Consider the following 16,905-nt stretch of genomic DNA (forward strand, 5'->3'; position numbering starts at 1 on the left):
AGGTAAACATTGCTTTCACCCCAGCTGGCACTTGTCCGCACACTGTACTGCTTGGGCTCTCAGAACTGCCCAGCACCCCACTGCATACTTCACCTAACTCCACATTTTCCCATTCAGCTGGTCACCGGGCCTCGCTCACTCCACTTCATAAGCATTTAAAGAAAAAATTTGGATTCTTTTTATTAAGTCTGTTAAGTTTATTTTTTGTTTCTTTTTAAATATTTGGCTGCATTGGGTATTAGCTGACACACTGGGGATCTTCGCTGTGGCATGTGGAATCTTGGTTGTTAACATGTGGGATCCAGTTCCTCAACCAGGTATTGAACCTGGGCCCCCTGCACTGGGAGCAGGGAGGCCTAGCCACTGGACCACCTGGGAAGTCCTTGTGAGCATCTTTGAAATAGCCATTTTCTCCACCTCCCAGGCCAGTGTGGGTCCTGGCCCATGAGCCCCTGCTGCTGCTGCTAAATTGCTTCAGTTGTGTCCAACTCTGTGCGACCCCACAGAGAGCAGCCCACCAGGCTCCCCCGTCCCTGGGATTCTCCAGGCAAGAGCACTGGAGACAGCAAAGCCTCCTGGCAGGCTCCCTCATCCCCACTCCAGGGCTGTCCTTGATTCCAGCCACTGCACTTCCCCAATGGAGAGAGCCCAAATCAAGTTCATGCCAACCCAGAGAGACAAACTTCCAGAGGATCTAGGCAAAAGCCAAGTATTCTTTATGATTTTATTAATCATATATATATTACATTCTCAAATTTCAAATGATGTATTACACAAAATATATAAACTTATGACAGTTCTTTTTCATTCATTTTGGAAAAAAAAAAAAGTTCATCATCTGCATCAGTGGCATCAGGGCAGGGTCTGGCTGTTTCTGGGCAGCCTCAGTCTGCTGACCTAATTCTCCTGGGTCCACCAGACAAGCGATTTGGGATACGGCAGGACTTTCTGTATTTCATGCATGGTGCTGTACTTGGAAATTTTACTCCAAACACTGGCACAGCATTCAGCTGGCTGGATTTCAAAAGTTGATCCTGTAGGAGTATGTGATCTCCCCAACACTTAGCTCTCCTCGTGTGTCCAGAGACCTGTGTCATAGGTCACACCCCCAGGGATAATGACTACATCTTCATGGTTCTTTGACTCCCCCCTCCCCTGGAAGTTCCACCAGAGTACTGATTAGGGCTGTTTAGGTAAATGTGTCTTCCTCAAGCAGTACTTTGCTGCTCTACAGAACTGAGTGAGGCTCCACGTTATGAAACCTGTAACAACCCAAATGCAAAGGGATGACCTCACTTCTGAAGGACAACATTTTGGGGGAAAATCCTGCCTTGTAGTCAGCCCCAAGCAGTTCTTAAAACCTGAGTTTCTGGAGTCGTGGACGTGTGTCCCTGCCGTGTCCTTGGCCTGCATCACTACCTCCCCTCCCTGACTGCCCCCAGCTGGGTTGGGGCAGCTACCCACCTAGTGAGGCTCACACAGCAAGCACTCAGCTCCTGCTGTGGGCCCTGCTTCCTGAGATCCAGCCTGGGGACACCGGGGGCCAGCCGCTCCCCAGCTGCAGAGCAAGGCCTCTGTGCTGTCATGATGGGATTCTCTTCAGGTCCTGCTCAAGGTCCCTGAAGGGGACCCACAAATCCCTTCCCCACTGAGATCCCACCCTGCTGGCCAGGCTGGGAGTGGCCAGGCCCCGGCGACACCCACTCCCCATGGGGTCGGGGCTCCACTCCTTGCTCTCTGGGGCTTTGGGCATGTGGCATGTGCTCCCTGAGTCTGCTCCATCCTCTGAAACACGGAGACAACCTCCCTCAGTGAACGTCGCAGGTTAGCCAGGCCATGAAGCACCTCACCCCCGGGCTGCGTAGTCCCCTCCCACCCTTAGCATCTTCCTTTGGGCCAGGGTCTTCCCTAGGGCCAGAGTCCCTCCACTCTCCATAAGCTGCCCAACTGACTGTGGCAGGACACGGGGACTGTGCCGGGTGACTGGGGTTGGGGACACATACAAGGCTCTGACTGGGTGGCCCCAGGCAGTGGCAAGGGCTGGGATCAGACAGCCGCTCAGCCACCACTCCTGATGGGCTCGGTGCTGGGCAGTAGATGAAGCCTTGGGCCCAGACCACAGACCCCAAGCCCCGGCCCACAGGCCCCTGCAGAGCTGTCCCTACCTGAAGCCCAAGTCACAGGTAGGAGGGCTGTATCTGAAGCATGCAGGCCTGGGTCTGCTGCTGTGCTGGCCCAGAGCCCTGAGGTCTGAGCCAGCCCTGGGCTTCCTGACCCACACCTGAGAGCTCGGTTCCTCTGGGGGCATGCCCCTGGGCCCACTGGTTGCCTGGACACCAGCTTCCAGAGGCAGGGAAAGCCAGGGGAGGGCAGGGCCAGGCACCTGCCCTGCCCTGCCTGCCTCCTCAGCTGAAACAACTCTTTACCAACACATTTCCCCTTTATTAACTGTCTCATAAGTTGCTATACAACCAGGACATGGGTTCAGGAATCAAGCTGTGTGAAAGCAAGCGAGCTGAGGCCCACTGAGCCACATCCTCAGAAGAGCAGGCAGATGGCGCCACGATGCAGAATGGGCTTCCCCGCCACCAGCTCACCTCGCCCCCTGACCCCTCAGCTGTGGGGAGGCCTGGAGACCGCAGCTCCAGGTAATTCCATCTCTAGGTCCTTGGGAGTCAAGGGATCGGGCTACAGACCTCAGCCTGGCCATGCAGGCAACAGAAACTGGGCAGAGCTGAGCTAGTGAGGACGGGCCTCTCCAGTCCCCACCCTTATGGGGGCTGAGCTCAGCTAGTTCCTTTCCCAGGAGGAGGCCACTGTGAGTGAGACACTGGATGCCTGGGCCAACCTCCTGTTCAGTTTCTGGACTCAGCCTGGGTGCTGGAGAAGACCCACGAAAGGCACTCGGCTTGGGTCTGCAGACCCTGCTGAGGGTGGCCGTCCCTGATTGAGATCTGTGGGGCCCAGGGGAAGAGGGAGCAAAGGAGTGGAGCCCAGTGGGTGGCGCAGCCCAAGGTGGTGTGGCTGTGGCACCGGCAGGCCAAGCAGCGGGCTCAGAGCTTGGCCCGGGGGTGGCTCTGGAGCAGAGCCCGCATGTCCAGGAGTGCCTTCTCTAGATAGTGCGCCAGGTGGACCGCGTTGGTCTCGGCACAGCTGTTGTAGGCTGACACGGAGAAGTTGATGTGTGTCTCCATGGGGTTATAGCAGACGCCATAGCCGTCTGGCACCACGGGCCCAAAGAACATGACACAGTCTGTCTTGGCGGGGACCTGAGGATGGCACAGGACCAAGGCTCTCATCCCAGCCCCATGGTGGCACCAGCCTGCCTTCCACGTGGGCTCCCACCGTGCTCTGCCTGAGATGCCCTCTCCTTGTCTTCAGCGGATAGCTGACTCCCCTCGAGTCCTTGGGGGTGCAGTTCTGGTATCACCTCTCTACAGATTTCCCTGACATTCCTGTGGAGCTGTCACTGTCCTGCCTAGACTGTGAGTCCCTGGGGGCAGTATCCCAGTGCCCAGCACAGGCTGGCCTGGATCAGATGTTCTTTAGCATCTGATCAGTGAGTGAATGAAGCCAAGGAAGAGGAGGGGTCTCGACTCATTTTCAGCCTGCCAGAGGTGAAGCCAAGACCCCGATCCCAGAATTCAGCTACTTCAAGAATGGCCCATGTGAGTTACATCACCTCCAAGAGACTGTGTTTCGGACCTCAGTGCAGCCTCTCTGGCTTCTGTTTTATCCCACCCCAGGGCAGTTAAGGCAGCGGCTCACCTGGCTGGTGGAGAGGTTGAAGTGCATGGCAATGGCGTAGGAGGTGTCCATGAAGATGTCGGGCATACTCACTAGGTCTTCGATGGCCTGCAGCTTCAGGCCCAGCAGGTGCCGGTCAAAGGCCTCCCCACGGATGGCCTGAGGGAGGGGAGCTGTCAGGAGCAGGGTCTGTAGGCCCACAAGTTGCCACCCTCCCTAGGAGCCTCTGGTGGCAATGGCTCTTCCACTCACTGGCCCTCAGACCTGCGAGAGCAGAGCAGCCGGGCAGGAAAGCCCTCACTTCACAGATGGGGAAACTGAGGCCTAGGGACTCCCCTGCCTCCAGGGAGGCTGGACTAAGAGCACAGGCCTCCAGCTGGGTGGCCCGGCCCCATCCTGGCTATGGGACCTCGGCAGGTCACTGACATCTTGGAGCCTCAGTGTCTTCATCTGTGAGATAGGGACAATCACTGAACTCCCTCTGTGGGGTGGCACTGATCGAAGTAGCTGCCTGAGCATAACATGGGCAAAACCTGGTGTGTGCAGGGACTCAGGGTCAGGCTGGGAACTGGACTTCCACCCCTGGACTGCAGCCGCAGCTGTCAGCAGGCAGGCACCCTGCGGTCTGCTAGACTGTGCACACCCTCAGCATCCCAGGCTCCGGCGCAGCAGGGAGAGCGCCTGACACAACATCCAGAGGCCAACCTGGGCCCAGGGCAGTTGCTGGGCCTCGCCTTGGTTTCTCCCACTGTAGAATGGGGATGTTCAGCTTTGCTCCAAGTGCCCCAGTGCTTTGGGCAGGGGTGCCTGACGCTAAGGGGAGCAGTTATTTGTTGCAGGGATGGACAGGCCGGGGGGTCACGCCCAGGGCCAAGGGAGCAGGGATGGGGGATGCTGGCTCACCCGGTCGGTGTAGGCTCGGTGGGCCTGCACGGCCTTCCGCAGCAGCTCCACCTTCTCATGTTCCTAGGTGAGGGGGAGAGGGCGCTGACGCTTCCTGTCCCTGCTCCCCCCTCAGGGGCCCACTGCCCACTCCAGGTTCTGTTCTCCCTGAGAGCACAGACTGGCCAGTCCCCAGCCAAGGCCTGACACAGGGCAAGTGCTCACTGCTGGTGGCTGACCCTTGAACAACTCGGTTTAAACTCGGTGCTGCTGCTGCTAAGTCGCTTCAGTCGAGTCCGACTCCGTGCGACCCCATATGTGGACTTTTGTTAAAAAACACAACAGTGTAACACAGCCCATGGAGGGCTGGACCTGCAGACGCACAACCACAGACACAGAGAGCGACTATAAAGGGACACGGGGAGTTTCAACTGTGTGGTGCTCCGAACCCCCAAGTTGCTCAAGGATCCACTGGAGTTTCCTTTTCTCTTTGGCAGCCAGAAAGCTCCGCACCAATAAATTTATAGCTCCATCTTCCATGAGATGCCCAGGGTCCACCACAGGACTGGAACATAGTAGGTGCTCAACGTACATTGACAGAAGGAGAAGGAACAGAGAAAGGCTCGAACCCAGCTCTCCCACCCTTGCCCCCGACCTCTCACCGTCACATTGGGATCATCCATGGCCTTGACGAAGGTCAGTGAGTCCATGGAGGCTGAGCGGATGGTGTCAGTCCGGCCCAGGTGGAACATGCGCAGAGAGGCGCTTTCGTAGGTGGCACAAGCCTGCCCGTAGATCCTGGGTGGGAAAGGCGCTGAGCTCACCCCTGGCAGGTCCCTCCACTTGCCCCCAGGCTTCCTCCTCCTTCCCGGGGGGAGGGGTGTACCTGTAGTAGGCCAGCTGCAGTGCCATCTGGATGAAGGCATCTGGGCTCAGCTTCTCCGATTTGGGGAAGTCCTTTCCAAAGTGGTGGAACACTATTACCGTGATGTCCAGGTCCTGGATCATGCTGGGGGTGGGGTGGAGGTGGGAGGTGAGGAACAGTACCCAGCAGCCTCTGCCAACCCCACAGAGGGGCCGAGGGCAGTCTCCGAACCAGCGGGCATCAGACGGAGCTGGCTCTTGTTCCGGCTGGAGAAGCCTCTCCCAGCACTCACATGCTGAGGTTCTGCTTGGCCTTCTCAATGTCACTCTTGATCTCAGGCGTGATGTTGAACCGCAGCTTCTTGGGCATGGGCAGGGGAACCATGGGAGACCGCACGAGTTCTGGCCTCTTCCTGCACAGGATGTGAGGGTCTCAGGCTCCTATCAGGAGCCTCCAGAGCCTGGGTCTATCCCCGGGATTACAATGGGGAGGAGGGGGCCAGTCCAGGGAGACTCTTGGAGGAGAAAGGACTTGTCCACGGTCATCGAGCTGAGAAGTGGCAGAGCCAGAATGCAAACCCAGCTCTGATGGACTCTGAAACCCACGCCCCCTTCTGGCTTCCTCTGAAGTAGCACAGATTCCCAGCACAAGGGAGAAGGCCATTCCTCCTCTGAGAGCTCGTCTGTCACCTCTGTGTCACCTGTCATCAGGAGCTGGAGAACTGGCTGGAGAGTGGGAGACCCACACTCACGTGAACTCGATGACGTGGTCCAAGAGGGAGACGATGGGGGGTCCCTCGGCTGCCGCATGCTCGTAGATGAGCCCACAGGCGCCATCTTCGGCCACGATGAACTGCAGGGAAGATGGGGTCCTTGACAGCTCCAGGCCCCGGCAGTCATTCTCCTGCAGGATTCCCTCGGGTGGGGGGTGCTCTGAACCATCTCAAGCACTCTGGCTGATTTATTACTCTTATTCATATCAGCTAACACTCACCGGGGACTTCGGGACACCTGTCCCAGGTCACGCTAAGCACATCCTGTGCTCAGAGACCTTTCTGGGTCCTTGCACCTACCGTTTCCAGGAGTCCTACCACTACCCCATTTCACAACAGGGAAAGTCATGACCAAGACTGTGCCGCTCAGCCTGGCCCCACATTCCAGGCTCTCCCTGATCACGGATGGATGTGTTGGAGGTGACAGGGGTTACCGGGCCAGGCTTGGGAAAGACAGGTTGACTGCTGCTAATTACAGCCGCGTCCACCTGCTGGTTTCCCCTGGCTTTACAAGCTGGGAAGCCAGGGACGCCGGAGTCCAGGGGAGGGACAGGAAGTCCTGAGGTGGCAGTGGGCTGAGCCTGGGTATGGGTTGGTGGGAGTTCTGGTCCTGCCAGTTCCTCACCTGCAGTGTCTTGTCGAACCAGCGGTTGCCGCTGTTGAGCTTGCTGCCGCCCCCGTGCAGCATCTGGCCCGCCACTTGGCTGCGGTACGTGTCTTCTGAGACCCGAGGCATGGGTGCGTCCAGGCACACAGTGAAAATGCTCCTCTGGATGGAGTGCACTGACTCCCGGTTCACCTTGTCTGTGGGGATGTGTGTGTGTGGGGTGGGGGGGGTGAGGGTTAGGCCTGGGGAGGTCTCCAGAGTTTCCTTTAACAGGGCCCTGTAGCCCCAGATCACCCCATGAGGAACTGCTGACCCCCTTCAGAAAACAGGAAACAGAAGCCCAGGTCACAGAGAGAGCCGTTAAGACAGCTGGGGATCCAACATGGGACTGGATTCTGGGGACGATGCCCTTGCCCAACATGGGATTCGGAGGGGATGTGAAGGTGGGCTCCTCAGTCAGAGAACACATTCTCACTGCAACTTGCTACTGAACAGAAAGAAGAAACTAACTGAACCCAACTGAGGTTTCCCCTTATGTGCAATGGGGCCAAGAACACCCGCTCTTAGTCGAGGGGATTCAGTGTGACGGGGCTGCTGGGGCCTGGTGTGGGTACCTTTGATGAGGGTGCTGTAGGCCTTGGCCCAGGAGTTACGGTGGTTGGAGGTGAGGATGCCCACGGGCTCCTTGTTGGTTTGCAGTGACGAGTTCCAGACCTTCTCCAGCTGCATGAAGATCTGATCTGAGGTCAGGGGTGTCCCATCGCTGTGGTACACATCCAACTCAAAAAACTGTCCGGGCACAGGCAGGTGGAGAGCAGGGGTTTTGTGGGGGCCTCAGACAGGCAGCGGTCACCTCCCAGCCCAGCTGGGAGGGGACGGTGTCAGGCTGAGGGCAAGGAAGGGGAGGAGATCCCTGCGCTGCTCTCCCTGGGCTGACCAGGCCCTAGCTCTTCCGGGCCTCCCCCGGGTCGGGGCCTCTCTGGATACCCAGTGGAGAGAAGAGGCCCAGGGCCTGCCTGTTCCAAGGACATGTGGGCAAGTGTGTTGGGGAAGCTGACTCTGAGCCCTGCCCCTCTCCTTTCTGCAACCGTGTGGGGGCTGAACAGCTGCAGGGGGATCACCCACTTGGTAGTTGTGCACCACGGTGATGTGCATAGGCGGCTTCTTGGTCCTGCTGAACTTGGTGACCAAATCCTGCTTGGGGCCTGGCACACGGCAGGACGACAGGATCTGATAGTACTGGTTCATGCACAGTGGCTTGCCCCCCAGGTACTCCACGGGCAGGGTCTCGCTGCAGGGGCAGAGGGACAGGAAGGTAGGTGGGATCCATAGGGAGCTGCTGGGTCTGGCTGCAGGCTGGGTTGGGCAGTGGGGCTCAGACAAGCAGTGCTGGGCCCCTTGGTGCCCACCCCCCACTTAGCGTGGGAAGAGGGGAAAGGGGGGTGGTTGTTGGAGGACGACTGGATCAGGAGGCCTGTGGGCCACCCTGCTTGTGAGTCACCCTGGAAATTCCCTTCTCTTTCTGGGCTTCACTTTGCCACAAGGAAGATGAAGCAGTGAGTCATCCCCTGGGGTCCCCTCTTCAGCTGGGATGTCAATTCCAGGGATCTCTTGGGAGAAGGCCCCCTGGAGGAGGTCACGGCAGCTGGAGCTGAGGACCCAGGTGTCCCGATCACCATGCTCTGCCTCCCCAATCAGCAAAGAGGCTAGGTCAGCAGGAAGTGAAAGCCACTGAGCTCTGGGCCTGCTCAGAAGTCAGGCAGGAGGTGGGGCTGGGCTGCTGGAGTGGCTGTAGTAATTAGGCAGTCCAGGTGGGAGGTGACAGGGTGGGGATAGGGCCACTCACTTGTCAATCATGGCCTTGAAATCCAACACGCCCTCGATTAATTTGGCAGCGAACCTGGAGGGACAAAGTAAAGATCCAAAGGCTGTGTGGACAGCCAGAAGGAGGGTGCTTCATTCCTCTCACTGCCTAGAGAGCCTGAAGGAGTTCAAGTGTAGAACCTGTACTTCTGTCTCACTCTGCATAATCTCTGGGGAAAGGGATTAGGGTGATGTGTTGGCCGAGCAACTGGCAGGACTTTGGTGCTACTAAGTAGCATGACTATGGCTCGATTACGAGTCTTGTCCTCTGACTCCATCCTCAGAGGGTCAGAGGACCTGATTCGCAGCCTGGAGCCTGGAAGGCCTTCACCTTGTTCTGAAGCATCATTTAGGGAGGGACCTAGGACTGTGGGGGAGGGCGAAGGGTGATTGGGGGGACAGTGGCTTGAGGTGTCCCCTCTCTTAGATCTCTTCCTGTTTCTGGGTCTGTGTGTCCCCCAGGCCATCTCAGTCAACCTGCTCCTTCAAACCGTCTGGGCCACATCAACCATGTCTGACGCATGGGGGTGCTCCTGGCCCCCAACATGGGGACCGCTGGCTAGAGTTTCTGGGCTTGAACCCCTGGTCCTTCCTGGGGTGCCCTGGTCCCTTTAAGAGAAGCAGGTATGGCCCTGAGAGACTGACTAGTCCTTGGGCAGGAGATCTTGTCACTGGTATTTTTATCCCTGGTAGAACCGGAATAGAGCCCAAGGCAAAATGACAAGGCCGAATGTGGAAAACGGGACTGTGTACAAAGGTCACCCTTGTGGCCAGCTGAGGAAAGTAGGAAGGAGGGGGTGAAGTGCCAGAACTGGGGTGAGTGGTAGCCTCAGGTTTAGGGGAAGGGAGGAGTCCTAGTCTGCAGTTTGGTGATTAACAAGAGTCAGGAAGATTCTGCTTCATGTCCAGGTCAGTCAATCCTGAAAGGTGATCTTGGGCAGGTCCCTTCACTGCTCCCAGCCTCAGTTTCCCTACCTATAAAACAGGGATGCTGCTGCCTACTTCCTAAAACTATTTGTGGGGATGAAAGATAATGAACAGGGCTGGGGCCCCTCTGTTCTCCTGGGGGGAAGTGGACATCAGGGCCCTGGGAAGGTCCAGAGCTCCGCCCCCACCTTGGCGACTCACCGGAGCTGGCCCTGCCGATCCACAAAGTCCTGCTTTGGCAGCATCACACCAGGGCTGGAGTAGATGACCAGGGGCTGGCGGTACTGGAGGTAGGCTGTTTTGAGCCACCAGTCGGACAGCTGGGGAAGGACCAGAGCCCGTGAGGAGGGATGGATGGAGACCTGGCTGCCCCTTCGCTGCCAAGGCCAACAGAGCTGGCTGGGTGCCCTCTGCCCTCTCTGGTGAGCACAGATTCTCAAACTGAATGCTCAGATCCAGAACCCCCCAGTCCTGTAAACCCAGCAGCAATCCATCCTCGTCCCTCTAATGGAGCCAGTCAGCATTAGCAAGGGGAATCGGGCAACACTGACAAGGAAAAAAAAGACTGGCAGGAGACCTGGGGTTGGGGGAAGAACAGAGGGAGAAATAGCAGTCATTTTTCCCTTCTCTCACATATTTCAGGTCAATGATTTTCATACTTTTAGAAAATAAAAATGTACGTCTGATAGAAAGGAAACAAGAGAGAAAGTTATATGAAAACAAAGTCTGATGAGTAAGTTTCTGCCCGTCTCAGGTGGGCACACTCTAGGGAAGCAGGAGCCCTCGGAAACCCTGACCCTCTGTGCCCTCAGCTTTGCTGCTGTCAGGCTAGGGAATGGACAGCCACCTGGATCTCAAGGTCAGGGCAATCTGGGACACAGCCCCGGACATCTCAGAGCCTCTGTAAAGACTGATCGCTACAAGATGTAGGTGACTCTCTACTAGGCTGGCCACTCTCTGCCCAGGGTGGAGTATTTCCATGGATATGCAGCTAAAGGCTCCTGTCTTGGGACCTGCAGGTGACCATCACCCTTGAACCTTATGTGCTGGCAGCAATACTGCCCCCACTACACATTCCCCCCAGGACAAGCCTCTGGGGCAGGTCTCTCAATCCCTGGAGACTCAGCCCCCACTGTGCTTCCTCATCCATCTTAAATGCAGTAGGACGTGCCTCTTACCACATGGACTCCCCTTGGGAAACTGTTGGCCATGGGCCCCTGGCAAGGGGTGAACAAGGGCAATGTGCCCGGGTCACACAGCAGGCCCATAAGCAACTGCTGTCTGCTGATCTGTGACCTGGAGACATGGTCCCCGATCAGCCAGGCCCTCCTGTCTAGCTTGGAGCCTCATTGAGCGCTGATGTGTGGTTCTTTGATTCATCTCCCTGGGCCTCAGTTTCCTCATCCGTAGATGGGAAGGGGCAGACAGGATCTCCCTCCCCTCGGGGACAGCCAGGTTGGGCTGCCCTTCAGCCAGGTGCCCCCACAGCCCTGGAGATCTCAGAGCCTCTGACCAGAGCTCTGGAATCCAGGGGAGCCCCTGCAGATGGGGGCATTCCCTCAGTGAAAATCTGCTGAGCAGGGGCAGAACCCTCAAGGACCCATGAGTGGAGGTGGGGGGTGCTCCCACTCTTTTAGCCAGAACATGAAGTCTGAAGTAACAGTTCTGGATAAACAAAGTTGGAAAACTGCCAGATCCCAGATGCAGTAAGATCCTGACCTGGTAACGTTCGTCTGTGCTGGTGGCTGGCTGACATCTCCCACCTCTTCTCTGTGCAGCCCCTGCCCTTCCACCTGCTCCCTCACAGCGCCTGTCATTTACAGGGCCACACCCATCTCTGGTTCTCCATTCATCCCTCTCTCAACGACCCTCCTTCCCTCCCCACATACAGTTGCTTTAGGCCTGGACTGTCCATCCCCCGGCCCCATCAGCAAGTGCCACTGACGCCAAAACATATCCTGGACCGAATGACTTCCTGTCCTCTCCCTGCCAGCCTGCCCACAGGCTCCTATTTCCACCTGCGCTTCCCTCCCACCAGCACATTAGTTCTAAGTTCATGCTGGGTACAAAATGAACACAGAAAAGTGCCCGGGGCACCAGCGCAGACACATCCGGACACAATGAACACATCTTTGTGAAAGACTGAGACACAGAACCAGGACAGACAGTCACTGTCAATACGATCACCCCGTAGCCCCTCCCACTGAGCCCCAGTCCACGGATTTCCTGGACACCCCCTGCCCCTGCACCCCACTCCAGCCTCTGTCCCTGAGCCCGCCAGCTGTCTCCACCTGTGCCTGTGCTGCCCGCTCTGTCTGACTCAAACCCAGCACCGCCTCTGCCCTGTCCTCCCTGCCCCTCTGGAGCGGAGAAGCTATTCTCCACCCTCACACCTGCTTTTTCCTTTCCACTTGAGAGAACTGTATTGCCTGATATGACCTGGTCCCCTCATGTGTGTCCTCTCCCTGCTCTACTTGAATGTTAATTCCACCAGGCTGTTGACAATGTCCTTCTTGCTCACCCAGCACCCTGATTGGTGCTGGGCACAGAGTAAGTGCTCAGGAAACTCCGTGGTGCAAATGGATGCACCAGCACAGCCTGTGTTGGAAAATTGGGGGTATGCAGCCAGCAACAGGCCACAGGAGGGGCGCTCTCAACAACCCAGGCCTCCCGAGAGTGGCCCTGTTCCCCTCACCCTCTACATGAGCCAGAGAGACTGGTGTGCCCCCTGCCTCCTCACTCACCCAGTTCTCCATCTTCCTGGCCCTGCGCTCCAGCCCCTTCTGCAGGCGCTCCCCAACGCCGCCTGCTGTCTGGAACTCTTCCACCAGCTGCTTGGTTTGGGCCCATTCCTCCTCGCTCACGATGGGCTGCAGTGCCTTGAGATAATGGTCCAGGGTCTGCTGGAGCGGGGGCACGGGCAGCCGGGGGAGCGAGTCCTGGTGTGCCTTAAAGCGACTAGAAACCTTCATCAAAGAGGAGGGCTTGAGGAGGCCCAGGGGCTTCACCTGCAGGCAGCAGAACATCCTGCTCATTCTCTCACCAGCTCTGGGAGACCCTGGCACTCCTAAAGCTGAAGTCCTGGGCACTTATGTGCCCATTCCTGGTGTCAGAGACAGCCTCTTGGGTGGGGCCTGCCCTGGTTTCCCAGCCCTCAGCTGTAGGTGTCTCCACCTCTTAGGGGCCTGGAGATGCAGGTAGGGATGGGGAGGGGCCACTGATCTTGGCAGGGCTCACAGGAACCAAGTCAGGATGGATGGCACCTGCCAGGGGCGGCAGAGATCAGAGGGGCCTCTCACCTGCTGGATGCATAGGGCCCCGCCTTTCTCACCCTGGGACGATGAGCTAGCCAGCTGGTGAGGTGATGGCTCCCTCCCGGAGGTCCCCTCCCCACCTCCTTTTCTCCCACCCGTACCAGGTTGAGAAATAGGAGGGAAGAAGAGAAAATCAGATAGAGCTAGACGATGACAGTACCTTTGGGCTTTTTCCTGTCTATGGGTTGGGGAGAGGGGTGGCATGGGGACAGTACTGTGCCAAGAGAGAGCTGAGTAGCCTGGCAGGAAGGTGACAGTTGGCAGAGAGGGAGAGTCTAGAGGCTCTGGTGGCACAGAGAGAGAGAGAGACAAGAAGGTCCAAGGCTGCTGGCAGCAGTGGGCAGGCAAGCGGCAGAGGCTCCATTTCATACCTTCTCTTTCTGCTGCCCGTTCTCCATGGCAGGACTGAGGTTCTGAGCCCTGTCTGTCTGCCTCTTGGGCTGGATCTCTAAGCCTAACTGTGCTACCAAGTGAGTGAGCAGAACCTAGCAAGAGGCAGCCACTTGCCCGGGCTGGAAAGAGAAGACAAGAGCCAAGATTCAGGGGGAGGCAGACGAGGTAGTGGCTGCAGTGGCTGTGGTGGCATCTGGGCTTGTGGTTGCTGCGGGAGCAGCTGCTCCATCCTCCCCAGGTTCCAGAAGTGGAGGAATGGGGAGCAGATGAGAGGGATAACGCTGTGCACTGGAGGAGAAGGAAACCTGGAAAACTTTTCCCTTTCTTCCCTGAATGGGTCCAGTGCCAGGGAGTCAGGCCAAGAGGTATTAAAACTCCACCTGCTGGAATGTGCATCGGTCTGTGTGATGAAGGAATACTTGGCTGAAGGACAGAAACTGCTTGACCACCAAGGTTATACTGTAACCTTGAATATGGTCCTGAAAACTGGGGATGGAGCCACTGAGGAGCAGACCCCCGAAAGGGGCAGCCAGTGGGTATTTCTCTCCAGGACATCTGATCCCTTCTGGGCCACCCTTCCCCTAAAGTCTAGTTCTCTTGAGTCTAGTTCATTTAGCTGGGGGTTACTAGTAGAGACCTTTGGGCATTAAAAATAAACCAAAGAATGCTGGCTTGGGGATTGGGCTAGATTTGAGTCACCTGACCAGGGAAGGTGGGCCAAGTCTCTTTTTGCCTCAGTTTTCCTGGCAGTGATCGCATGGGGTCGCTAAGAGTAGGGCACGACTGAGCGACTTCACTTTCACTTTTCACTTTCATGCATTGGAGAAGGAAATGGCAACCCACTCCAGTGTTCTTGCCTGGAGAATCCCAGGGACAGAGAAGCCTGACGGGCTGCCGTCTATGGGGTCGCACAGACTGAAGCGACTTAGCAGCAGCAGCAGCAGAGGCCATCTGTGGGATAGGAACACCTTGCTGGTTCAAGCCAGCAAGGAGGAGGTGGAACTCTGGGGCCCTGGAATATCTGGAAAAACCTCTGCGAGAGTAGATTGGTACCTCAGCCCTCGCAGTGTCTAAATATCCTTGGCATAAACACAGGGAGATACAGAGGTACGCTAGGAGTAGAGAGGAGAGGGATCTAGAGTAGAGAGCAGTGCCCCCTGCTCCAAGCTGCCCTGGGGAAGACTGGGGGTGGTGGGGGCGGGGGGGTGGGGGTTTGTAGATGCTAATCAAGTTGCGGGGAGGGGCTAGTAGAAGTGGGTGGCGTGGGGCTTCCGCCTGCTGTCTTCCGCAATTCGGAGGACTTTCTGAGCAGCCCAGCTTGATGCCTTCACTGGAGTGGCTCTGGCCACACACAGTTCCCCAGGGACCATTTGATCAACCCAGGGAGGGTGACCAACTGGATGGGGTTGGAGAAGTGGCCGGGGAAGAAATGGCTCAGGCTGAGCCGTGGCCAGGTGTGTGAGTCAGAGAATAACCATGGGGAGACATTCTTGGTCTCTCCGCTCCTTGGCTCTGGGTCTAAGGGTGGAGGTGCTGCCCGAAGCCAGGGTCCTCACTGTCTTTTCCGGGTCGCTAGAATTTAGTGCCACAAAAAGCCTCTTGACCTTGAGCCTCAGTCTCCCCCTCTGCCAAACGGGGTTAGTCCATCTGCTGACCCCACCCCAGCAGCTCCTAGCTGGGTTGGACAGCGGCCGCCGGGCCCCAGCGCCTCAACGGCCGGTTTTCCCACTCGGGCGTAGCTACGCTGCTGGCCCCGTCCGCCGCCAGCCCGCCCGTCCGCCCGCCCCGCTACAGGGCCCGCTAGGCCGGCTACCCGGCCACACTCACCACGGTCCTGGCAGCGAATGCCAACATCTCTGTGGCCCGCCCGCGGACTCAGTCCGCTCCGTCCCACGCGCTGGGCAAAGTCCGCGCCGCCGCCGACGCCGCCGGTGGGTCCCTGCTAGAGCCTCCGGGCCAAGGTCGCCGAGTCACGGCCGGTAGCCGGTAGAGGCGGCCCCGCGCCCACCCACCGGGCCGGGCGGGCGGGCGGCCCGGGAGAGGCGGACTCGTGGGGCGGGGCCTCGGGCCGGCTGCTGCCCCGGAGGCTAAACCGCGAGCGCGGGGCGGGGCCGGGGTGGGACCGGGGCGTAATGAGCAGTTGGGGAACCCTACGAGGCGGTGGAACCCGGGAAGAGGAGCAAGGCGGAGACCGTCGTCCGGTTCGCCCTCTCCCACCTCCATTAAGGCGTCCACAAACTGTAGGAGGCAGTGGTGTGCACCCCCTCAGTCCTTTTGGTGGCGCTGCCCTCAGAGTGGTAGGAAAACACAACCATGTTGACAGAGGCAGGTCGTCTAATAGTTCTCGGGGTCGGGTCAGAGCCCGATTCGAAGATGACAGGTGGGGACCGCCCCGCAAAAGCATGGCTGCCGCGCTCCCAGCGCCCTCCTGGCAGGCGGTTGGCCGGTCGGGCGGCGAGCCGTCCGTTGGTGCGCATGCTCGCCGGCGCCCCGCACCAACATGGCTGCCGCCCCCCGCTGGTTGCGGCCGCCCCGCGCCGGCCGTTGCTGGGCATGCTCCCAGAGTGCCCCGCACCAACATGGCGGACGTCTTCACTGGGGTGACTTTAATTCTCGGTTTTCGGTTATAGCCTGCCGGGGCTCGTTTCTCTTCAGCCATCCCTGAGCGCGTGGTGAGGCCGGGGCAAGGCGGGGTGGTGCAGGGGTGAAAAGGGAGAGGGTACGGCAGGCATCCCGGCCGGCTCCCGGCGAGAGGAAGATGGCTGAGGGCGAGCGGCAGACGCCGTCAGGTAGGGCGGTGGGGCCGGTGTGGAGTCGGGGCTCGGGGGCGGTGCTAGGCGTGGGGGCGGGGAAGGGGTGTGGTGTGTGGGGGGCGCCTCAGCGGGGGGAAGCGGGGTTAGGGAGCTGGAGGACCTCGAGGGGCAAACGCTCTTGGGCCCCCGAGAAGGAGCAACAGTTGAGCGGGCCCCCGAGTGAGAAGCTGGGGGGTCGGGAGGGAGGGCAGGATCCCGGGGCTGAAAAAGGGGTGAGTGGGGCGTGACACCGGGACTCGGGGCGCCTGAGCGGTCCTAGGGTTCGGGTGGGCAGAGCTCCGCGGCCAGAAGGGGAGGCCTTTTCCACGTCTGGGCTGTTCGGGCTCAAGTCAGCTCTTGAGCTAGTGGGGAAGCACCCCCACCCCCACCCCACGGATGACCCTGCCTTGGGGGTGGGGGCTCGTGCTCCGTGGGGCTTGCCTCGACCCCCTTTGCCAGCCTCCCTCCGCTCCCTGACCTCCCGTTATCACCTCCCTTCTCTTCCCCTCGGAAAAAGGGACTCGAGTTTCAGTGGCTGAGAAGTTATCGAGACAAACTGCCCCTCGGTCGTCTAAACCACTAATTTAAAAAGGCTGATTGTGCAAGGAGACGAGTCACTTTTCTGGCATCATCTTCTATAACTTTTATTTACAGGCTGTGGTTTCTTTTTAGTTAATCTCGAATAACTGGCATGGAGGTGATTGGGCAAGGATCCTCTTAAGAGAGACCTTAGGGGAATAGAG

The 16,905-nt window shown here is 58.4% G+C and overlaps 2 protein-coding genes across 3 annotated transcripts in view; one reads left to right on the forward strand and one right to left on the reverse strand.

The window, feature by feature from the left end:
• Positions 1–710: 710 nt before the first annotated feature.
• On the reverse strand, positions 711–15,417 carry CRAT (carnitine O-acetyltransferase). Of its 2 annotated transcripts, XM_070799405.1 has the most exons (15): positions 15,198–15,416; positions 13,349–13,489; positions 12,408–12,671; positions 9,865–9,983; positions 8,720–8,773; positions 7,999–8,164; positions 7,488–7,662; positions 6,892–7,070; positions 6,246–6,346; positions 5,787–5,906; positions 5,516–5,638; positions 5,292–5,427; positions 4,651–4,713; positions 3,769–3,906; positions 711–3,269 (listed from the first exon to the last, which is right to left on the reverse strand). In XM_070799405.1, the coding sequence occupies exons 2-15, from the start codon at positions 13,373–13,375 to the stop codon at positions 3,054–3,056; spliced, it is 1,881 nt and encodes a 626-aa protein (XP_070655506.1). In that variant the 5' UTR covers positions 13,376–13,489; positions 15,198–15,416; the 3' UTR covers positions 711–3,053. The 2 variants fall into 2 exon arrangements, with proteins under 2 accessions (XP_070655506.1, XP_019826552.2); XM_019970993.2 differs by lacking the exon at positions 13,349–13,489 and having other exon boundaries at positions 15,198–15,417.
• A 486-nt stretch (positions 15,418–15,903) lies between these two features.
• Positions 15,904–16,905, forward strand: part of PTPA (protein phosphatase 2 phosphatase activator) — a 31,672-nt gene continuing 30,670 nt past the window's right edge. Inside the window, exon 1 of the mRNA XM_019970995.2 lies at positions 15,904–16,159. Coding sequence (XP_019826554.1) covers positions 16,129–16,159 — 31 coding nt within the window. The 5' untranslated portion in view covers positions 15,904–16,128. The remainder of the gene's footprint in view (positions 16,160–16,905) is intronic.

The sequence above is a fragment of the Bos indicus genome, chromosome 11, assembly GCF_029378745.1.
Source record: "Bos indicus isolate NIAB-ARS_2022 breed Sahiwal x Tharparkar chromosome 11, NIAB-ARS_B.indTharparkar_mat_pri_1.0, whole genome shotgun sequence".
In the NCBI taxonomy this organism is placed as follows: Eukaryota; Metazoa; Chordata; class Mammalia; order Artiodactyla; family Bovidae; genus Bos; species Bos indicus.

Excerpts from the sequence above, each read along its gene's own strand:
- CRAT (XM_019970993.2), bottom strand. The coding sequence starts at position 15,224 with ATGTTGGCATTCGCTGCCAGGACCGTG. Across the intron at positions 9,984-12,407 it reads CCAGGAAGATGGAGAACTGG|CTGTCCGACTGGTGGCTCAA; the intron begins GTGAGTGAGGAG and ends GTCCTTCCCCAG. Across the intron at positions 7,071-7,487 it reads CTACAGCACCCTCATCAAAG|ACAAGGTGAACCGGGAGTCA; the intron begins GTACCCACACCA and ends ACATCCCCACAG.